This window comes from Aethalodelphis obliquidens, unplaced genomic scaffold (genome assembly GCF_003676395.1).
Source record: "Aethalodelphis obliquidens isolate GAN/ISIS:26980383/991018 unplaced genomic scaffold, ASM367639v1 scaffold53, whole genome shotgun sequence".
Taxonomy (NCBI): domain Eukaryota; kingdom Metazoa; phylum Chordata; class Mammalia; order Artiodactyla; family Delphinidae; genus Aethalodelphis; species Aethalodelphis obliquidens.
In genome coordinates, this window is record NW_020837997.1 from 13,569,063 (window position 1) to 13,586,174 (window position 17,112).

The 17,112-nt window shown below is 62.0% G+C and overlaps 2 protein-coding genes across 2 annotated transcripts; one reads left to right on the forward strand and one right to left on the reverse strand.

The window, feature by feature from the left end:
- Position 1: 1 nt before the first annotated feature.
- On the forward strand, positions 2–8,540 carry MEX3D (mex-3 RNA binding family member D; the record flags this gene model as incomplete). Its single annotated transcript, XM_027086029.1, has 2 exons — positions 2–470; positions 6,326–8,540. Coding segments are annotated over 2 exons (1,848 nt in total), but the record flags the coding sequence as incomplete, so codon positions are not given.
- A 3,261-nt stretch (positions 8,541–11,801) lies between these two features.
- PLK5 (polo like kinase 5 (inactive)) lies at positions 11,802–16,989 on the reverse strand. Its single transcript, XM_027086014.1, is given in 11 exon segments — positions 11,802–12,205; positions 12,859–12,969; positions 14,135–14,176; positions 14,179–14,291; positions 14,833–14,910; positions 15,160–15,244; positions 15,378–15,454; positions 15,634–15,760; positions 15,891–16,089; positions 16,711–16,806; positions 16,899–16,989. Coding segments are annotated over 11 exon segments (1,179 nt in total). The 5' UTR covers positions 16,964–16,989; the 3' UTR covers positions 11,802–12,019.
- Positions 16,990–17,112: the final 123 nt, after the last annotated feature.

Genomic DNA, 17,112 nt, shown 5'->3' on the forward strand with positions numbered 1-17,112 from the left:
GGCCGCGCCTGCGCCCCGGCCGCCGCCCGAGCCCGACGACGCGGCCGCCGCGCTGCGCTTGGCCCTGGACCAGCTCTCAGGGCTCGGTCTGGGGGGCGCGGGCGACCAGGACGAGGAGGGGGCGGCCGCGGGCGGCGGGGACGGAGCGGTGGCGGCGGCGCGAGGCGCAGACTGCGGGGCCGCGGCGGAGCCCGCGCCCCCCGACGGGCCCGAGGCGGGCGCGCCCGGGGTGGCCGTGGCCCCCGGCCCGCTGCCGCTGCTGGAGCCCGACGTGAGCCCCCCGCCGCCGCCTCGGCCATCTCCGCCCGACGTGTTCGCGGGCTTCGCGCCCCACCCCGCGGCCCTGGGTCCCCCGACGCTGCTGGCCGAGCAGATGAGCGTGATCGGCAGCCGCAAGAAGAGCGTGAACATGACCGAGTGCGTGCCCGTGCCCAGCTCCGAGCACGTCGCCGAGATCGTGGGTCGCCAGGGTGAGTGGCCGCCGTCGGGGGCGCCTCCCCGGGGGTCCCCTCGCGGCTCGTCCCGGGAGGGGCCACCCAGCCCAGCCCGCGGCTGGACACCAGACCCCGGCCACGCCCCGCGTGGGCTCGGGCCTCGGTGGCCGCCTGTGTGCCTTTGTCCTGCCGCTGGCCGCGGGAGAAAGTTGGGCGCAGCCCGCGCTCCTCCCCTCGGCGCTCCGGCCCCGCTGCCGCCTTTGTCTGGGTGCCTGCAGCCGGGAAAGGCCCCTGCGTGCAGCTCACTGCCCGGGCCCTGGGCCGCCAGCGGTGGCATCCCAGGGATAAGGGGGCCGGGCTGGGCAGTGCCCGCTCCACACCCAAAACTGGCACGGGGCGGGTTCGCTCGGGTTTGGGGGGGTCGCTGGGGCTGGGGGCGCGGGCGCTCCGGCAGTGTCGAGAGAAGTTTGGCGGCACAGAGAGGGTGCATCGAGACTTGCCAGCCTGGGCACCCTGCTGGGGATGGGGAGCAGGACAGGATGAGAGAGGATCCCTACCGGGCTCTCCGCCCCCAGTCAGGGATTTGGGGGATGCACAAGGACCCCCCCCGTAAAAGCCACTTTTGGGGTCCTGCCCCACAGCCCTCCCCTGGCCAGGTGGCCAGCAGCAGACCCAGGGTGTGCGGGTCCCGGAGCGGCATTGTCGGAGTGTCCCTGTGGCTGCCCCATTGTTCTCTTTGTTAGAGAGCCAGGCTGAGATTTGCAGGGTGACATCAGGCCGGCGGCCGCTCATTGGCCCTGGAGCTGCGGGGCGGGCGGGCTGGAGGGTGGTGGGCAGTGCCCGGCCCAGCACACACCCACCCACCCTGTTAGCTGCCTGCCCACCAGCCTCAACTTTCCTGCCTTCCTGCCCGCACCTCCGGGCTCCCTGCTGCTCAGCCAGGTTCTAGAACTTGGGGTGGGGCCTGGGCGGGGCTTGACGTGGGGCTAGGGGTCCCTGCCTCTGGACCCTCGGTAACAGGAGCTAGAGAAGGGTGTTGGAGGGCTTGAGTCTCAAGGTGACCTGTCGCCCTAACTGCCACAAGCAGAGGACCGCAGGGATGCCCTGGACACCGCTCTACTAGTTCTGGGTGGGTGGGGCCAGGGGGTAGCAAGCTCTCTGGCTTTGGGTGCAGGTACGTTCAGTCATTCATTTGTCTTCCCCGTGTGTGGACACAAGGAGGACCAGGCGTGATGCTGGGCCCGGGGACCCGCTGTTAGGAATGGGAGCCGGGGGGAGGGGGACCCGTAAACCATTCTCCGGGACCTGCGGCTACCCGCAGGCACCACGAGACCACAATCGAACCTTTCCCCTCTGCCACCCAGTTGCCTCCTTCCTATTCAGGACACACCTCCTGCCGCCCCTGTCCCCAGTAACCTCACTGGGACCTGTAACAAGACAGCTGCTTCCCAGCCGAGTGTCCAGGAGCCTGTGGAGACTGAGGCTGGGGGCTGTCACCCAAGGTCATGAGACTGATCCACCTGGTGGTGGAGCCTGAGGACAAGTCCCATGTGAATGTGCGTGTCAGCCCCCCGGGGGTGCGGGCCGCAAGCAGGGGGCACCGATCCCTGGCCTACATGCTGAGCAGTCTGGTGGCTGGGTCGCCAGGCTCCACACTGACCACTGGTACCGCGTGTCCCTCTGGTACCCGCTGGTACCCAGGGTATCAGCCTGGATTCCTGCGGATGGCAGACAGCAAGGCAGGCTCTGGGGGTCCCTGGGCCCTGACAGCTCTCCCTGCAGACTAGGGTGGTCCTGTGACTCTGAGCACAAGAGCCCCTCTCTGTGACAGGGGGGAGAGCAGCTCCCTTGTCGTGAGGATTCTCAAGCCAGATGCTGGTTCTTATCCCAGCACCTGGCCGGCACACTGTAGCCACCCCGGGGTGCAGGGGTGAGTGGGGTGCAGGGCACCAGAGAGGGGAGTACGAATGCCAGGACAGGTTGGCAATTGCAGCAGCCCTTGTGTCTCCCCACTCTAGAAGCATCTGTGGCTCCCAGCTTCTGCCACCAGTTCTCAAGCACAGCCTGGAGGACTCTGTGCCCTTCCTCCGGTTACCCACCCTGCTGTCCACCCTGTGGGTCCCTGGACATGGAACCTGTCCCTTCTTACTGCCCTGCTGTCCCTAGGGCAGGGGGCACGGCCTACCCTGAACTTATTCTTTTCTGTCTGACCCCAGGCCCACGGCCACCCCCTTCTCTGGAGTGCAGGGTCAGGGGGTTCACCTGCCCGACCTCCTGTGCTGACGAGAGCCACAGACCCGGGCTCGCCCTTTCCTGGACACCCCCTTGCTGCTCTGTGAGCCTCAGTTTTCTCAGCCCTGAAATGGGTCCATGCACCTTCTGGGCACAGGCAGGAGATTATAGCCCCTACGTTGCTCTCTCCTCCCGGAGGCTGAGGGGCCCAGAAGGTGCCCTGGACCCACTGAGAGGCAACCTCAACCTGCCCTGAGGTGTCCCCCAGAGAGGATCCTGCAGCCTCGGGTCACAGACGGGGAGGGAGAGGCTGCAGGAGCGGAGGTGCCGCCAGAGCTGGTCGGCAGGGCCCAGATATGAACCCTAGTCTCCTGGCTCTTCCTGCCCTGCAGGGAGCAGGGGTGAGTCAGGAGAGAACCTCCACCTTCCAAAGCTCCAGGGTTGGAGGTGGTGGGGAGGTGGCCCCCTTCCACAAACAGGAAAAGTGGAAACTCAGAAGGGCTGGTGGAGAGCCTGTCACCCCAGCTGGTCATCAAATGTCAGGGGGCTGGTGCCCAGTTCCTTCTGAGACCCTCCCCTGCGCCCCCCGCCTTGCTGCCTTTGCCCCAGTTGGCAGAATGGCCGTGGGTGGGGTGGCCAGGGTTGGGTCTTCAGAGCCAGGCCTGGGTCTGCAGCACACTCGGCTCACGGTCGGGAGCGAGTGACCTGCCAGCCAGCCAGGGTCCCTTCCATCATCCCTCGCGCTCGCTGTTCTCTCCCTTGTGCGGGGCCCCACCCTTGTGGGACGCTGCAGGCCTGTCGGGGGCCCCTGCCTTGACGTTCTTACCTACCCACTGTGGGGCGTAGGAAGAACGGGGCCCCCGGGTGGCAGGTCACACCCTTCCGTGCCTGCTGCACGGGGCTTTCCCTGGCCCTGTTTCACAGGTGAGCCAGCTTTGCCCCCAGACACGGTACTGTGACTCAGCCTGGCCCTGGGGACAGCACCCTGCTGTGTTGGGAGTGGCAGTATATCGGGCTGACTCGTCCCAGCCCTGGCCTGCTGGAACTCTGTCCCTGCTGTCCCCTTAGCCAGCGGCACGCAGCCTCCTTCCCAGGGCGGCCCCTCAGCTCCCCGCACACGGCCTTGAGGTTCCCTTGATAAGTGTGGCCTGTGGTCACCACGTGGGCTCCTTTGGGGCAGAGCCCGTGTGGCCTGGTTCCCTGAACGCCCAGTGCAGTGGTGCCTGGACCCCAGTACAAGGTCACGAGCAATGGGAAGCAGGGTTGCCTACATCTAGGCCCCCCATGGGGACCCTTGGCCCTGCCCCTCTTGAGGAGGGTCCGGCTGCCGCAGGGTGGGGCCTGCTGGGGCCTGGGGCAGTCAGCCACCTTTCCCGGTTATCTGAGTTGGAATTCTGGGGCAGGGCCCGGGAAGCTGCATTTCTGCTGCACCCACCAATTGGCGGTAGCCCCCAGGGTCACTCCTGGAAACCCAATTTCCTGGCTTGTGCAGTTCCACTCCCCACCCCCTCAAGCTCTGCCACCTCTCAGGGTCTTAGCGTGGGTGGGGTTTGGGGGATAGTGGATGTCACAGCTGAAGTCTGGATGGTTAATTGGGCTCTACTTGGCCACTGAGGCCTCCATCCAAGGCTGCTCTCTGGGTCAGGGCAGGATGGGGGCCGGCAAGCGGAAAGCTGCAGGGTCCTTCCCCAGCCCTGACCTGCCCAGGGGTCCCTTCCCCACCAAGGCTCCCCCATGAGGACAGGCACCGGTCTGGGGCCACTCTCCAGTCTGTGGCCGGTCAGGTCCTGCCCCAAACCTGTGAGGCTGGGTGTGTTTCTGCCCTCCTTTGGCAGGTGAGGAAACTGAGGCATGGGATGGTTCCTTGAGTGCCCAGGGCAATCCCAGTCCACCGGCCCTTACAGCACAGTCCCCCAGCCTCGGGGAGTCCAGAAAGTCAGACTTAGGGTGTGAGGAGAAACTCTGAGAAGTGTGTGCTGGGGCCTGGCCCAGCATAGTCAGGGCGGGTTTCCTGGAAGAGAGGGTGCCGGGCTGTGATGTGATGCAGAGAAGGGAGAGGACGGTGGGGTGCAGCAGTGAGGATGACGTGACAAATGGGAAAGGTCAGGCGCAGGGGAACTGCAGGAGGGGCCTCCCCAGCCAAGTGGGGAGGAGACCATCCAGGCAGGAGTGGAGGCAGCCCAGGTCAGCAGCCACCGACGGGGAGGACGCCGGGTGCAGTGGGGATGGCTGGGGGCCAGGAGGCGAGGCCGGGAGATGGGAGGAAAGCAGTGTCTCCCTGGGAGATTTCAGACCCCCACTCAGCTGGCCCCCTTTTATTCAGCCATGGATGGGGGGCTCCTGCCCTCTTTGCACTGGGGGTGAGGCTGCCCCCTGCCCAGGCCCCGTGTCTCTGACTTACTTGGCTGCAGGCAGACAGCTCGTCCCGCTAACTTTGTATTTTCCCTCGCTGAGAAGTTAGCCACGCTGTTATTCCACTCAGTGCCGCCCTCTGTTTGCACTGCAACAATATCCCTGTGTCCCTCTGGCATCCCCAGAACTTGGGGGTGGGGGGTCCTCCCAGACTCCTGGGTCCGGACTCAAGATGTGTCAGAAGGCCCCTGGGCGGGGGGGTGGGTGTCAGGGCCCCCGGCCGGCCACGCCTGGTGTTTAGATGTCTCAGGGGCAGCTTCCAGTCGACCTTGGGAGGGCCGCCTAGGTGGTGGGAGAGGCACCTAGTCAAAGAACCTGCTCGACTGACCCTCTCCCCAACGGCCACCCTGGCCCCCTTCCGCAGGGTCAGCCCCCTAGCCCAGCCCAGCCCAGGCAGCAAAGATGAAGCCACAAGGCCGTGTCCCCGAGCTTCCCCTCAGAGGCTGGGACCACTGAGGGCCTTTGGAGGCGTCCTGATATGGGGCCCAGGATCTGCTCTTGGGGGAGGGTCACATGGTCAGGAAGAAGTCGTAGGCCATTTCCACAATCCGAGCCTCAGTTTCCCCTCCTGTCAGGGAGTTGGTGTCAGAGGGTCTGCATTCGTGTCCTAGATCTGGTAAAATGAACTGGATGGCTTGAAACTATAGAAATGAACCCTCACAGTTCTGCAAGGTGGAAATCAGGGTGTGGGCAGGACCATGCTCCCTCCAGGGGAGAATCTGTTCCGGCCTCTCCCCGGGCTTCTGGTGGTACTGACTGACAGGCCTTGGTGTTCCTGGGCTTGTGTCTGTCTCACTCCAACCCTGGGCTCCGTCTTCACAGGGCCATCTTCTCTTGTGTCTTTACATGTCCCTCCTCTATAGTGACACTGGTCATTGGATTCAGGGCCGCCCTAATCCAGCATGCCCTCACCCTAACTAATTACATCTGCAAAGACGTTATTTCCAAATAAGGTCACATTCTGACATTCCAGGTGGACATGGATTTGGGGGGACGCCTTTCAACCTAAAACAGGGTCCCTCCTTGCCTTTGGGACAATCCCCCTGTTACAGAGCCAGGGGTTGCAGAACCAGAGTGGACACTGACGCCCAAGGTTGGAGGGAGGGACGCCGAGTGCCTGAGATTACAGCCCGAAGGTGGGGCCTCCTAACCCAGCGCACCGGCTGGCCCCTGCAGCTGCTGCCCAGGAGGGGCTGTCCTGGGGAGGGGTCCCTGCCCTCACTGTGTCTCCCCGTCCCCCACCACAGGGTGCAAGATCAAGGCTCTGCGCGCCAAGACGAACACGTACATCAAGACACCGGTGCGTGGGGAGGAGCCGGTCTTTATCGTGACCGGCCGCAAAGAGGACGTGGAGATGGCCAAGCGTGAGATCCTGTCGGCCGCCGAGCACTTCTCCGTGATCCGCGCCACGCGCAGCAAGGCAGGCGGGCTGCCCGGTACCGCGCAGGGCCCGCCCAACCTGCCGGGACAGACCACCATCCAGGTGCGCGTGCCCTACCGCGTGGTGGGGCTGGTGGTGGGCCCCAAGGGCGCCACCATCAAGCGCATCCAGCAGCGGACGCACACGTACATCGTGACGCCCGGGCGCGACAAGGAGCCGGTGTTCGCTGTGACGGGCATGCCCGAGAACGTGGACCGGGCGCGCGAGGAGATCGAGGCCCACATCACGCTGCGCACGGGAGCCTTCGCTGACACCGGCCCCGACAGCGACTTCCACTCCAACGGCACCGACGTCTGCCTGGACCTGCTCGGGGCAGCCGCGGGCCTCTGGGCCAAGGCCCCCAACCCGGGCCGCCGGCCCCCCGCGCCCACGGCCAGCCTCCGGGGGGACGCTGCTCTGGGCACCCCGGGGGGCCCCGAGGCCTTCTATGCGGGCGGCCGAGGGGGGCCGACCATGCCGGTGCCGGACGCGGACCCCACCAGCCCCTACGGCGCCTCGGGCAACGGAGGCTTCACCTTCGGTGGGGACGGTCCAGGGGCCCCCGCGGGGCCACCCGCCCCCGAGGACTGCGACTTCGGCTTCGACTTCCTGGCGCTGGACCTGACCGTACCCACCGCGGCCACCATCTGGGCGCCCTTTGAGCGGGCCCCGCCCCTGCCCGCCTTCAGTGGCTGCGCCGCCGTCAACGGGGCCCCCGCGCCACCCGCCGCGGGCGCCCGGCGCAGCAGCGGGGCTGGCACACCACGACACTCGCCCACGCTGCCCGAGCCCGGCGGCCTGAGCCTGGAGCTCCCGCTGGCCCGCCGCGCTGCGCCCGACCCGGTGGGCGCCCTGCCCTGGCGGCCCCCGCAGGGCTCCCTGGCATCCTTCTCGAGCAGCGCCAGCTTCTCCACGGCCACCTCGCTGCCCGGCAGCTCCTCGGCCTCCTCGTGCTCTGCGCTGGACTCGAGCGCCTCGGAGAGTGGCCGCAAGCCCCAGGCGGCCCCGGTCCCCAACGCCCCCGCCTCCGCGGCTCTGGCGCGGGAGTGCGTTGTGTGTGCAGAGGGTGAGGTGATGGCCGCGCTGGTGCCCTGCGGCCACAACCTCTTCTGCATGGACTGCGCCGTCCGCATCTGCGGCAAGAGCGAGCCCGAGTGCCCAGCCTGCCGCACACCTGCCACCCAGGCCATTCATATCTTTTCCTAGCCGGTCACCTCGCCGCGCCCGCGGCCCTCAGGGCCCGTCCACGGACGCGGGGTGGGTGCTCAGGGCCGGGTGGGGAGGAAGGGGAGGGTGTGGGCGGGGTGAGCGGCGGGCTGGCCAGTGTTTACAGACGAGCTTTAACTCCAGTCCCAAGCGTGGAGACGGCGACCCGGTGGCCCAGCGACACCTCAGTTCTTAACAAATGACAGTATTGAGTCGACAGGTTAAAATAAACCAGAGAGAAAAGGCCTGCTTGCACTTTTTATTTAAGACACCCCCCCCTCCCCAGGGTGATCTTTTTAAGGAAAAAAAAAAACAACACGATTTTTACAACTCTCCCGGTTGTCCTTTTGTACGTAGCTGATACCGATTTGACAGTGTTTGTTTTCCCACGGCCTCAACCTCTGCAGAAACTTCCAGAAGGACGGCTCCCTTTTTGGGGCCAACTGGTTACCCTTTAGTATGTAAGCCGCGCGCAGGCTGGAGGGGGGCGGGGGGAGGGGGCGTCCAGAACTTACTTTTTTTTTTTTTAATTATTAATCCTTTTTCTGCTGTGGTTTCTGTTGACCGTTTTTTAATTTTTTTGTTTTTTTAAACTTTTACTTTTTACCTCTTGTGTATATGTAGGGAATTTATAGGGAAATATGTACTTTATGGAATAAATTTTAAGAAAACTAAAATATATTTTATTTTAAATAAAGTAACGGACCTTTAATCTTACACAGCTAAATTACTGATTATATATTTGCTGAGCTGACCTAAGGGTTCAGAAAATTGTATCAAGAGTTTTATTTTTTGACTTCAAAGCCTTCTTAATAAAGTCTTTTTACTACACGTGAGCCCTTGGCCTGGTGTGGGGTTGGTGGGCATGGGGGAGGGGTGGGGGGAGGGCTCAGATCCAGCCCCTCCCCCCCTAGTCTTCCAGATACAAGAGTTAGAGTTCAGGATACCCCAATTCCAGGCTTTTCCACAAGCCAGGTGCTGTCGGCATCGGGGCTACACCGAAAGGTGGTCCAGCCAGGTCCCCTTTTCCCGAGGCTCAGGACCTGACATCCCAGGGGACAACCAGCCATGGGGACGGCTATGACCCATGTGGAGGGGATGGTGCCAGGTGGTTACTTCCTAGGGCATCGGCCTGCCTCCGTGGTGTGTGTGGGACCCCCATCTCCAGTAGGACGGGGTCCACCTGACATTGTACAGACAGGGAAACTGAGGTCTGCAAACCTTCCTCCCAGGATGACTCCTAACACCTACCAGTCCCCAAAGAACATCTGAGCGATGAGCCACAGGTGGTATCCCCCTGTCACCTAGTTGGGAGCAGAGGACCATGGCCCGTGGGGCTGCTGGACACATTTCTTCAGGACTGGGATTGGCCTGGAGTCGAGGACTGGGGGACCATGGGTTGGACCGTGGTCAGCTGGCAGTTGCCACAAAAGTTCCAAAGGCGGGGAAGGAAGCGCTGGAGTGTGTGGAGGATGGGGTGTGGTGACAGGGAGGGGCCCAGGACTGCTCCAGGGACAAACCCAGGGGCCAGGTGACCACAGGCTGCTGGCTTGAGGAATGGGCAATGAGGGGTCTGGGGAACACAGCCCGCTAGGAAAGCTAGGAAGGCATAGCAGAGCAGCCTGGAGGGCTTCCAGGAGGAGGCCAGGGGCTTGGGATGACAGGAGCGTCTGATGGGGCAACAGGGATGGAGAGGAAGTAGCCAGAGATGGACAGGGCACCCCACGAGCGAGTGACGGCCACATCAGATCCTCCAACTGAGAGTAGTAGCCCCAGGCTGCAGGGCCGCAGGTGGGTCTCAGGAAGGGCCACATACATGCATGGTTCCAACCTAGCCCTGCTGGAATTTCCCCATCTGTAAAATGGGCATACACCTGGGACTTCCCTGGCGGGCCAGTGGTTAGGACTCCACGCTTCCACTGCAGGGGGACGGGTTTGATCCCTGGTCGGGGAACTAAGATCCCACATGCCGCACAGCGTGGCTCAAAAGCAACAAAAAAATGGGGATACACCTAGGTACAAGCAACCAGCTCTGATGAGGCTCAGGGGGTGGAGTGCATTGATTCGTGGCCCCCAAAAGATACACCCCTGGAACCTGTGGATGGGAGCTTACAAAAGGGTATTTGCAGGGACTTCCCTGGAGGCGCAGTGGTTAAGAATCCTCCTGCCAATGTAGGGGACACGGGTTCGACCCCTGGTCTGGGAAGATCCCACGTGCCACGTAGCAACTAAGCCCGCGTGCCACAGCTACTGAGCCTGTGCTCTAGAGCCTGTGAGCCACAACTACTGAAGCCCATGTGCCTAGAGCCCGTGCTCAGCAACAAGAGAAGCCACCGCAATGAGAAGCCCGCGCACCGCAACGAAGAGCAGCTCCCACTCGCCGCAACTAGAGAAAGCCCGCGCACAGCAACGAAGACCCAACGCAGCCAAAATAAATAAATAAAAATTTTTAAAAAGGGTCTTTGCAGATGTAATTAAGAATCTTGAGATGAGATCATCCTGAATTAGGTTGGCCCTAAATCTAATGTCCTTATAAGAGACGGAGGAGGAGACTCAGACACAGAGGGTGAAGCTGTGTGAAGACGGAGGCAGAGGCTAGGGTGATGCAGCCTCAAGCCCAGGGATGCCTGGGGCCACCACAAGCTGGAAGAGGTCAGAAGAATCCACCCCCCCCCCCGCCCCCGCCCGGCCCCCGCCCTCCCCGCCTGCCCCGCAGCCTTCAGAGGAATCGCGACCCTGCCACACCTTGGTCTCCGACTTCTGGTCTCCAGAACGTGGAGAACAAATACCTATTACTTTGTGGTAATTTGTTACAGAGCTTCAAGGAACCAGTATGGGTGGGTGGGTGGGCGATGCTTAACCCGGGGCCGGCCCACACTTCAGTGGCAGAGTAGTGGTGGCGCCAGTGGCCCCAGCTGACCTGGAGCGAAGTCAGGCCATAGAGGGTTACGGAGGCAGCAGGGACTTGAGGCATGGAGACCACCCCCCTGCAGTTTGGCCCCAAGAGCAAGAGGAAGAGCTGTGGCCGACCCCCACCCCGGCCAAGGGGTCTATGGTGGTGGGCGTGCGTCCTCGGGAGGGAGGTGGGACCGGGAGCCTGAGCGAGGGTCCCGACAGGGGTGGGCAGAAGGGGTGTTGGCCTGGTGTCTGTAAGGAATTGAGGGGTCTCTGGGGAGCTGCAGGGAGTGGGCTTGTCAGTTTGCTGCTGAAATAAGAGGAGAGAAGGGCCCCAAAGGGCCCAGGTGCCCGGGAGCTCGGCAGGGGATCGTGGAGATTGGGTGGCTGAAGGACCCACCAGGGGAGGGTGAGGCCCAGGGCCGAAGCCCAAATCCAGACCAGCCAAAGCCAGCCCCCTGGAGGGGTTTCTGAAGACGCAATGGTTAACCGGGTGGTCCCCCAACCATGGGCAGGGCTGTCACCTATGCTGGTCTGAGGAAGTGCTGTCCCAGGACTTTCCAGAAACACCTGAGGAGACTGCTTACTGCTGGGTACAGGGTTGTGAATATTGTAAGTGTGAGGCCAGAGACACTGCAGCCCTCGGGGAGAGAGAGGGCCAGGCCAGGGTGAATTCCCTACCTTGCCGTGAGAGGCCCTGGATGCAGCCCTGCCTGAAGGTCATGGGTCCCAACCTCTCAGTTATAGGCACCAATAAGCTCTTCTTCTTTGTTTCAGCCACTGTGAGTTGGAATAACTGAAACTCACAAAAACCCAGAGGGACCGCATTCTCAGTCAGGGAGCTGGAAAGCATTTCCGGGGGCGTGGGGAGGGGAAGTCCTGAGGGCAAGCTCTCGTCCCCCTTGGCAATTGGCTCTCGGTTCTCAGGTGCAGCACATCAGGGTGACCCTGGTCCAGTGTCTTGTCCCGGCATGACATGGGTCGCCATCTTCCCAGCCTCCAACACCTGTGTCCTCACTGCCCAGCAGTTGAGCGAATGTTCCATATTTTAGACTTTTGGCCATGGCAGAACCCCACTCTAGTAAGAATTTCTGTGTTGGTGAAAATCTGGTCTGTCTCTGCCACAGGAGCAGTGGGCTCAGATCATGGTGCCCCCTTGGCAAAGCTCCTCAAACTCCCCCAAAGAGAGGCCAACGGCAGGCTGCAGAGTCAAGTTTACTTTAATGATAAAAGAACAATTCCAAACACAAGTCTGGGTTGAACAGTCATGCCACGAGGCCAGGACCCCCACCTCCTATACCCCCTGCATGCTCCCCCAGCTGTCCCCAAGGACGTCCCCTCTGGGGGAGCAAAAGGGACAGAAAGGGAGCTTGGGTCCTAGGCATCAACATGCAGAGGTCCACCTTGACCCTCAGGGAAGCTAGATGCTCTGAAGCATGTGGATCGCATGCTGAAGGTGCTGGCGGGCAGCCGGAGCACAGCCGTGGCTCCGCAGGACGCCCAGCGGGTAGGAGGTGCCAGGCTGGCCCTGCTCCCAGACCGTGAGCCGCAGCTCTTCACACCCACCACTCAGCACGAGTTGAGCCTGGTCTCCACTGCAGCTGACCTACCAAGGCGGGAGGAGCTGGGTCCGAGGGGAGAAGGGGCCCTGGCCCTCGGAGGACAAGTGGATAGGAGACTGAGGTCCCCCTGATCTGAGTCTCAGTGGCTGCCCCACCCATAGGAACTCAGGGTCAGGAGCCCAGGGCTCTACCACACAGACAGGGAAACTGAGGCTCAGATGGGACTCCTCCACCCAGAGCCGCCCAGTGAGACCTCCTACTCTTAAGCCTGTGCCCTGGGGAACAGCAGCTCCTCATGGGTACCAGCTTCCACAGCTGCTGGGCAGGGCCATTTGAAGACAATCCTCTAAGACCCGGCCCAGGCCAGGGTACTCTGGTCTGAACGGAGAGGGGATTTTTACTATAAAATAAAATCATACTAATTTTTAAAAATAATAAGTATTGTATACTAGTGCGTTTGAAATCTGTTTTAGGAGTGGCTATGATGTCCCAGGGATTGCCAGGACTGCGCAGGAAAACCTAAAAATGATTCTGCAACAAAATGACATTTCGACAGCTGCTACAGGTAACCACACAGGACGATGACCCTGAGTGACATTTTGCTGTCATTCAGACACATTTTATTTCCGATTTTCTTGGGCTCCCCCCAGAAGTGTGCAATGTAACAGCCCTGTTTGCGGGGGGGACCCTCACTCACCTGCACCGTCCCATCACTGAACAGCAGGAGTGCGGCCCGCTCGGACACCAGGAAGCGCAGCAGGCAGAGGCTGGGGGCTGCCGGCCAGGCGGCTGTGGACAGGCCCCCCTCCTGTGGACAGACCCAGCCACAGGGCCTCAGGGCCGAGGGCTCCCACCGCCTGGCACACCCCCCAGCCCCACCCAGCCCTCACCTCTCGCAGCCGCCGCTGCATGTATCGGGCAAAGAGCCGAAGGACAGCCAGCTTGGCACCCAGCAGGGTGGGCACATCCCTCAGGGCGAACGTCTCCAGCCTTCCCCGGTCAGGCATGTAGATGACTTGGCTGATGGGGGTGGGGGGTTGCACAGGGCGGTGCCAGCTGTCAGGACCTCTATCCTGGACACCTCACACCCGAGGACACCTTCTCACGCAGCCGTGTCTCTTGGACCATGATGTGAAACCAGCTCTGCACGGACCAGCCCTCTCTGTTCATCCAGCCCCGGCCCCTCCCCTGAACTCCAGACCCTTGGAGCCACAGACTCAGCCTGTCCACGCTGAGATCCTGACAGGCCGCCACAACTACTGAGCCTGCACTCTAGATCCCGCGAGCCACAACTACTGAGCCTGTGCGCTACAGCTACTGAAGCCCACCTGCCTAGAGCCTGTGCTCCGCAACAAGAGAAGCCACAACCATGAAAAGCCCGTGCATCGCAACAAAGAGTAGCCCCCGCTCGCCGCAACTAGAGAAAGCCCGCGCGCAGCAACGAAGACCCAACACAGCCAAAAATAAATTAATTAATTTAATTAATTTTTTTTAAAAAAAGTGTGAGTCTGACCCCTCCTTCCCGCCCCAACCCCAACAGTGGCCTGTGAGGCTCTGTGACTTCATGTCCTTCCCCTCTCCCTGCCATTCCTCAAACCCACCATGCTCAGTCCCATCTCGGGGGCTTTGCACATGCTGTTCCCTAGGCCTCAGATGCTGTTCCTGACAGACTCTTTCTCATCATTTCTGTCTCGCCTGAGCGTCACTTCTTCAGAAAGCGCCTGCTTCCACAACCACTCTGTTGAGAGTCGTCTCCACTTCCCCAATCTGTCACCTCACCTGTTTCGTTTCCTTCGAAAACTGCCACCTGAAATCAACTTAGTAATTCATTTGTTTAGCATTGTTCTCCCCGACCAGGCAGTAAGCGCCTGTAGGTGTGCACAGTAGATGTGTAATAAATCTGTGAGGAGTGAATGAAGAAAGGCAGGGAGGAGGGCCTGGCCTCCCAGGGGGAAAGGAACTCCACAACTTACCCCTCTGCGGGACGCAGGGCCATGTGGGTGCCATCCCGAAGCAGGACACCACTGCCCCCGTCTGACAATTGGTAGCCAAAGCCGTACTTGCTGGAATAATCCACCCACTTGGGGGCCCAGAGGATGGGCCGCTGCTCTCCTGGGGGGTCCTGCGTGGCTGGCACAGGATGAAATGAAGTGAGCAGGGGTCCTGGAAGGGGCGGGCGGAAGGACGGCAGAGGCACAGGAGATGGAGAGTAAAGTCCAGGGAATAGAACACCAACTCTTGGGACTTCCCTGGCGGTCCAGTGGGTAAGACTCCGTGCTTCCGCTGCAAGGGGCACGGGCTCGATCCGTGGATGGGGAACTAAGATCTCACATGCGGCCAAAAAAAAAAAAAAACAAAAACAACCAACTCTTGCCTTGATGGGGGAGGACTGGGGGACCCTGGGATCACAGCTGCCTCTGCCTCTGGAAATGAGTAAATCTGAAATGCTTGTAAGGTCCAAAATACCGTAGGGCTTTGCTTTCTTTCATTAAACATTTTTTGTATTAAAAAATAAAAATTGCTCAAGGCCATGTGGGATCCTAGATTGGATTGCAGAAGAGAAAAAGGGCAATCATGGAAACCCTGGGAAACCCCAGTGGCCCAGGAAGCTGGGCCACAGGAGAAGCTGGAAGTCTGTAATACAGTCGCCAGCTATCTGTGCTGCTCCTACCTGGGGCGCCAGAGTCCAGGCAAAGCTGCAGGCTCCTGATGGCTGCCTCTACTTCCTGCCTCGGGCTCCCCTGGGGCCCTGGGGAGACAGATCTCTGTGGGGGACAGACAGGCCAGGGCCCCTCCAACCAGCCCCGCCCCAAACTCCCACATCCGGGAAAGTCCTATTTTCACCCCAGAAGGATTCCAGACATCATTGTCATTTTACAGGTGGGAAAATTGAGGCCGGGAGAGGGGACGTGGTCCTGGCAAGGCAGGATCTTTGCCCCCCACTTCTCGACCCTCAGTCCTGCCCACAGCTCCCACCTACGATGGAGAGTCTGCTCACCCGCCGGGTCACTCCCGAGGGTCCCCTGGCTGAGCAGGTGGACAGGGCGCTCAGGGCACGGAGCCCCTCCCTCTGACAGGGAGGCCTGGGGAGGGAGCAGCAGGGGTTGGGGGCTCTGGCCTCCCCCCCTGAAGACCCCCTGGCTTCTCCCTCTGCCCAGCCTCCCTGTGAGGATGCCCTCCACATTCCCCACCATGCCCCCCTCCCCGCGCCCTCACCTCACTACCGCACTCCATGGAGTCAGGGTCAGGGCCGTCTTCTCCTGGACCTGAAGCCTCCTTAGGAGTGAAGGGGCCTGCAGGAGGCACGAGGATTGGGGGGCGGGCAGAGCCTGACCCCATGCAGGGCGAGACCTCTGCCACCGACATCCGCCTCTGCCGTGGTGGTGACATTTCAGAGCAGGTAGGGAGGAGGACAGGCGTGTGAGATGCGGGGCGCAGGTAGGAGCAGGTGAGCGGGCGGGGCGGTACTCACAAGGCCTCCGGCACTGGGGCAGCAGCAGCCGGCCCACCCTCCAGAAGAGCCTGCCCAGAGGCTGGGGGATGGAGAAGATGGGCAGGCTGTGGCAGGAGTGGGGCGGCAGCCGGTCCGGGGTGAAGCCCTTCGGAGTGGAGAGCTGGGCGTTAGCACACCACTCCTGAGTACCTGGGCTAGCTGGGGGTCCTGACCCACACCTGGGTCTGCTGAGACGCCCCAGAGAAGGGCAGCCCCGACCCGCTGACACCCCACACCTGCGTGAAAAAGTCATCCTGCAGCAGGTGGTCCAGGCTGGGCCGCTCGGCCGGGTTGGGTGCCAGCAGGCGGGCAATGAGGCGGCGTGCATTGGAGGACAGATGTGCAGGCTCGGGGTAGCGGCCGTCTCGGATATTCTGGTACATCTCCGACAAGGGTGCCGCCACGAAGGGAGGGGCGCCAGTCAGCACCATGTACCTGGGCCGGGTCGGGGGCAGGAACCTGGGTGCCTGCTTGCCTCTGTCCTGGGCATCCAGGGTTGCCTCACACCTACCTGTGCACACCTGGCCACACCTTCCCACACTTCCTGACTCCGTACCCACGTCACATCCACTTTCTCATAGCTGCCCTACATCTGCTCCCACCTGGCCATTCCTGTCTGCTCAGGAGACACCAGCATCTGTCTGTACACCTGCCTGCTCCTGGGTTATACCTGGACACACCTGCATATACCTTTCCGGGTTTAGTTTATGCATGCTCACACCTCATACCTGTACATATGCCCTCATCTGCCTGTGTATCTGCCACCTGCACACACCTGTCCACACCTCTGTGCACACTCAAAACTATCATCCCGTCATATGCCCTATTCATACCTGCACCCTCAGATGATGGCAGGTGTGTGCTCCCACCTGCCCCCCGAGCTGCACACACTGGTCCTGTGTTTGCTCATACCTGCCTGTGCCCCCACTCAATCTCCCCTGTACATGCCTACACCTGTCCTTACCTGCCGGCGCCCGCTCCCACCTGCCCACACCTGGCCCCAGCTGGGCAGTCCTGCCCCCCTTCCCCAGGCCCGGGGCTTCGGGGGCCACTCACATGACGCAGCCCAGAGCCCAGATGTCCGACTGGCAGGAGTGCCCGTTTCTGGACACGACCTCCGGGGCCAGGAAGTTTGGGGTCCCACAGAGCACTCTGGGGGGGCATAACGGGGCCTCAGGAAGGCTGGGGCCAGAGCCAGCCCACCCTCACCCACCCAGAGAACCCGCTCAGAGCCTCCCGGTCACCTGTGGCAGCGGCCTCCTGGGCCCACCCTGGTGGCCAGCCCCAGGTCTCCGATCTTCACCTCCATGTTCTTGTTCAGGAAGAAGTTACCTGCCGGGGCCCGGGGGCGGAGGGGATGGGAGGGGGAGGAGCACGGCGTGTGGGTGGAATCCCCGCCCTCGCCCCGCCCCCGCCCCGCCCCCGCGGCCCCTTCCGCGTCCTCACTGAGCTTCAGGT